At 68.0% G+C, this 4,720-nt stretch overlaps 1 protein-coding gene and 1 long non-coding RNA gene across 2 annotated transcripts; both read left to right on the top strand.

The window, feature by feature from the left end:
- Window positions 1–1,802: 1,802 nt before the first annotated feature.
- Window positions 1,803–3,645, top strand: LOC109295060. The gene is made up of 4 exons (XM_019513721.1): window positions 1,803–2,128; window positions 2,806–2,920; window positions 3,140–3,197; window positions 3,445–3,645. Exons 1-4 carry the CDS (start codon window positions 1,961–1,963, stop codon window positions 3,491–3,493), a joined length of 390 nt encoding a protein of 129 aa, XP_019369266.1. The 5' UTR covers window positions 1,803–1,960; the 3' UTR covers window positions 3,494–3,645.
- Window positions 3,646–3,707: 62 nt separating this feature from the next.
- On the top strand, window positions 3,708–4,720 carry LOC109295059. Its single transcript, XR_002096672.1, has 3 exons — window positions 3,708–3,783; window positions 4,262–4,367; window positions 4,688–4,720. It is a non-coding gene; the product is annotated as an uncharacterized LOC109295059 (long non-coding RNA).

Below are 4,720 nucleotides of genomic sequence, written 5' to 3'. Positions count from 1 at the left end.
TCTTGGCCTGGCTCCCTGGCCCCTTCCTTCCCCTTGCACGCAGCCCAGGAGCACTGGGGCGGCACAGGCCCGGGAGGTGCCAGCTGGGCCTGGCCCCGGCACGGCCCTGCTGCACGCGGCCAGGGAGCTGGGCGTGCGCCGAGCGCCCGGTGCCCGCTCTGCGGCTGCCTGCGCGTGGGCGTGCGGCCCGTTGCTCCGTGGCGGGGGTGGTTTCCTGCCTGCCGTGTGACATGACCCCCCTCTGCTTCTCTCTCTCTGTCTCCCTGCCTCCCTCCCTCGCAGGGTCCGAGTGCAAGCCATGCTCCCGGGAGTTTGCTGCTGGCAGCGTCCCCACCTCGAGCTACAGCACCCCGGACTCCCTCTCCCCGGCTCTGATTGCTGAGGATGAGGATGACACCTTCTTTCCCGGCCTGGCCGAAGAAAAGGCAAGTGCGAGTGTGCCCGGCACCCCGTGCCTGGCCTGGCTGTGCCCCATGTGGCCCACCCAGCAATGCTAACTGTGGCTCCCTTGGCAGGAGGACGCGTCTTCTCTGGAGCTGGGTGCCGCGCCGGACGACGTGCACAGCAGCGCCGAGGACCTGCTCTCCATAGACTCTGCGCTCCACGGCACCGAGTACTACCGGGACCTGGGCTTCCCCACGCCGCCGGAGGCTGGAGTAGTGCCAGGGCCACCCGTGTCTGGCTTCCCTGCAGCAGAGCGGAGGTCTGGCTTCTCAGCAGAAATGTCCCAGGATACCGCCTGCCCTGCCCGCGTCCCCTGCTCCTCGGCTTACCAGGAGGCCGGATGCCACTTCCTGAACAGCAACTGCCACTGCTCCTGTGCTGCGGGAGCCCCGGCTGGCGCTGCCGGGGCTGGGAGCCTGGCGGGACCCGGGGCAGGCCTGGAGCCGCAGGAGGATGAAGACTCCTTCCCCACCCTCGTGAGATCCATGTCCACCTCGCGGCGGCACAGCTGGGAGAGCCCCTTGTCCCCCACAGAGAGCAGGCGCAGGTACACGGACGGGGCCAGGCCTTGCCCCCTCGCCCGAGCCCCGCTGCCCGTGCGCTTAGCGGGACGCGAGCCCTCGTGGAAAGGCTGGGCGGGACGTGGCCCCTGCGGGACAGCTGGGCCCATTGCCCACCTGCAGCTCAGCACCAGCCCGCCAGCATGACCGTTCCTGGGGCCCAGAGCGAGCAGGGTCCCTGCCAGGAGCCCCTGCCCCGGGGGCAGGAGAGCCTTGGGGCCCAGCTCCGGAGGGCACGGGGCAGCTCCTCTCCCCGCCAGCCTGCCCTGAGCCCCATGGCAGGAGGGAGACGGGTGCTCGGCTGAGCCCGGCCAAGGGGCGTCCCTGGCCTGGTGCCACCTGCGACGCTGGCCGCCAGGCCGAGGCCTCCGGCTCACGCTCGTGCTCCGTGACGGATGCATCGATCTGGCGGGGAACCGGCCTCGGCTATTTTTATCCCCCACCTTGTAAGGTGTCTTGGCATTTTCTGGGGCCAAGATCTGAGCCGCTCTTTATCAAACCCAGACCTCAGCCCTGCAGCCCCTTGCTCCACATGCCGTGGCCCATGCTGTGACAGCTTGCGGGGCCTTGCTCGGTCCCATGCAGGGTGCTTCGCACGCGCGGGTGCAGGGCCCAAGGGAGCTGCTGTGTCGCCCGTGTGCATTGCACGCTGAAGCCCATGCCCAGCTGGCAGGAGTCACGCTGTGCGATTTGGGGAGGGCGGCTTTCCAGCAGGGCCCGCTCATCACCGCACCTCGGCCACCAGCGTCCTGACAGGCCCAGGCACCGGGAGCACGGCCTTCCTTTGGAGCCGCGGGGGCATTGCCGGGACGTGCCCGAGAGCTGGTGCCTGTTGCCTCTTGCTCCATCTCGTCTCCCCTGCCGTGGCCCCTTTGCCCCTGGGGCACTGGGACTCCTGCTCCCGGGTCCGACACGTTTCTGCTCCCTGCGTCAGGTTCAGCCTGGACACTGCGGCGATGGGCAGCGACCCAGAGCAGGATGAGGATGAGAGGAGCCTGCCCTGCTCATCCCTGGAGCTGCCGGCCACACGTGGCAGGCTGGAGGCCAGGAGCAGCGCTGCAATTGAAGTGGAGATAAAGCCCTTGTGCCTGGATCTGCCTGTGGGCCTGGGGTACCAGGACGTGGTGAGTGGGCACGAAGCCGCGGCCAGCTGTGCTGCCGGCAGGGGCAGGACAGGGAGATGCTGAGCTGTGCAGCTGCAGTCCCTACCAGCGCTGCTCCCAGGCCCCTGGGCCACCTGCGCCAATCCTCGGCAGCTGCCTCGAGCTAACAGCTCTGATCCTGGGCCTGTGGGTGCGACGGGCTCCCTTCCCTGGCAGCGCACGTCTGGAGTGAGACGGGCTGATCCCGGTGCCCTGGATGCAGAAGAGCCGCATGCCGGAGGCCCCCGGGAGCCAGCTGGGTGCAGGCCAGCCCCACGCCAGGCCGCCCCAGTGGGCTCCGTTCAGAAGGGCCCCGTGTGGCTCCTGGCACCTTGGTGGCAATGGCCCTGCAGTCTCGTGCTGCTGCAGGCAATGAACCTGCCAGCCCAGCCCAGAGTGCCCCCAGCCAGCCCCGCTCCCCCACAGCCCAGGCCTGGGGAAGGGCAGCTTTGCACAGCATCTTGTCACGACCCTGGTTAAACCAGAGCAGGGCAGGTAAGCTGCCTGGGCCTGGGGCTTGTTTCCGGCATAACCTGTCCTCGAGGGCCTGGCTCTGCACAGGCTCATGCCCCTCCACCAGGCGTGACAGTCGGCCACAGGACTCTCCGGCTGCCCACGGGTGCTGGAGGCACGGCTGATCCTTTCCTCTCCTCTCTTAGGAGTGTGGCAGCAACAGGAAGAGACTGAGGTCCAAGTCCATCCCTTCGGCCTGTGAGGGGGTTCCCCCCCCACGACTGTCCCGGGACCTGGAGGCCTTGCTCCCGGCTGCAGAAGGTTGGTAAACACCCAGCACCACGTAGGGCGGTTCTCCAGTAGTAGCCGGGAGCTCACTGAAGAGATCCTGTAGCCCCCTTCTCTCTCCAGCCCCCGCCTTCCCTGGACAGCCACCTCAGGGCTCCAGCAGCAATGTCCAGATTCCCCTGGCAGCTGCATGCAGCGCCGCGTTGCCTGATGACGTGCCCATGGCCCCACTGCCCACGTTCTCTGTCCTAGGTGTCCAACCTCCAGTGCTGGAGATGATGGAGGAGGATCACGTGGCCCCGGACCATGTGTAAGTGTTGGCAGCCCAGGCATGGGGGGGCCGGCTGTTCTCCAGAGCTGCTCGGGACTAGCTGCAGCCTGGACCCAAGGGAGTAGGAGACAGCAGCACTGTGCACCAGGATGGCGCATGCTGTGTCCTGCGCACCTGCCAGCCTGGGCAGAGGCAGGCTGTTCGCTGGCTCTTGTGCCTAGGCCCAGGGCTGGGCTGGGCTGGGCACGGCAGGTGGGCAGTCCCTCTGACACCCCCTTCCCCGCAGGCTGATCGTCCAGCAAGTGCTCCAGGAGCTGAAGCAGTTGCACGGGTGAGTGCGCGGCCAGGGCAGGACCCGGGCTGGGCCGCAGCAGCTTGCCCCACCACTCGCAGAGCCTCTGGGGCTCCGGGGAAGCTGCCCTGCAGTGACCGCGGGCCCCGGGAGCCCAGGGGCAGCGCGCCAGGCCTCCCTGGAGCACAGCAGTGCTCTCCCACGCAGTCCACCCCGTGCTGCTTCAGCCCAGCAGCTTGTCCTGTTCCTCCTGCGCAGGGCCAAGCAGCGGGCGCCCGAGGGCAGCGATGAGCCACAGCAGAACCTCACCTGGTTCGAGTTCCTGTCGAACGAGTAAGTGAGCCTCAGCTGAGCTGGGTGGCATTTGTGGCCCCCCAGCAGCCTGTGCCAGGGCCCAGGGCCCCGTTCCCTGCTCCTGCCCCTCCTGTGACCTGCTGCCGACGGCCATCCGTGCAACAGTGGTTCCTGCGGCCCAGCCACGACCGGCCCGTTCTGCAGAGCTGCGCTGGCCCCTGCCAGGGAAGTTTCCAGCCCAGAGTTGGTGATGCAGGGGGGTCATCCTCCTCGCAGGCGTACTGAGGCACCCGGGGTTATTGGTTGGGTCAGCACCTGAACCCAGAGCTTGTGGGAGCCCAGCTCCTTCCCCCAGGGCAGATGACCTGCCAGGAACCTGGTGTTCAGGGGATTTGGGAAACAGCCTGGCAGGCCATGAGGCAAGCTCTGTCCTGGCAGCAGGGCAGGGGTCTGCCTGCCTTCTGCGGCTCGTGCTTAACCCCTCCTCACCTGAGACATGTCTCCTGCCTCGTGGCAGGAATGAGGACAGCGGGAAGAGCGATAAGGTGGAGAAAGGCACCACGGTGATGCGACGCCTGAGTTCCCTGCGGAGCCGCGTCACAGGATCCTGGCAGAAGGATAAGGTGAGGGAGCCGGGCTGCACTGTCCCGGGGAGGATGTGGGTGCCTCAGGGCCCTGGGCAGCTCCCCAGGCTGCTGCTGGCTGCGGGGCAGCCTGGGGAGGGGGCTCTGCTCAGGACAGACCCCTCGGAGGCCAGGCCCCTGCCCAGAGGCTGCGCGGAGGGGCACGGGCTGGCACCCGGAGGGCCCTGGCCCCTATCAGTGGGTCTGGGCAAGCCCTGGGGATGTGCACACAGCAGGGCCGCCTGCCCGTGTGCTCCGGGGTGGGGGCCACGGCATGGTCCTGCTGCTCGGTGCCAAGAGCCTGCTCCCTGCTTCCCCAGGGTAAGAACAAAGAGCAGCAGAGGGAGAAGGAG

Source organism: Gavialis gangeticus, unplaced genomic scaffold (assembly GCF_001723915.1).
Source record: "Gavialis gangeticus isolate Ggan-Ray unplaced genomic scaffold, GavGan_comp1, whole genome shotgun sequence".
In the NCBI taxonomy this organism is placed as follows: domain Eukaryota; kingdom Metazoa; phylum Chordata; order Crocodylia; family Gavialidae; genus Gavialis; species Gavialis gangeticus.
Note: the sequence above shows the minus strand (reverse complement) of the source record. Positions and strands in the feature narration are given on the sequence as shown.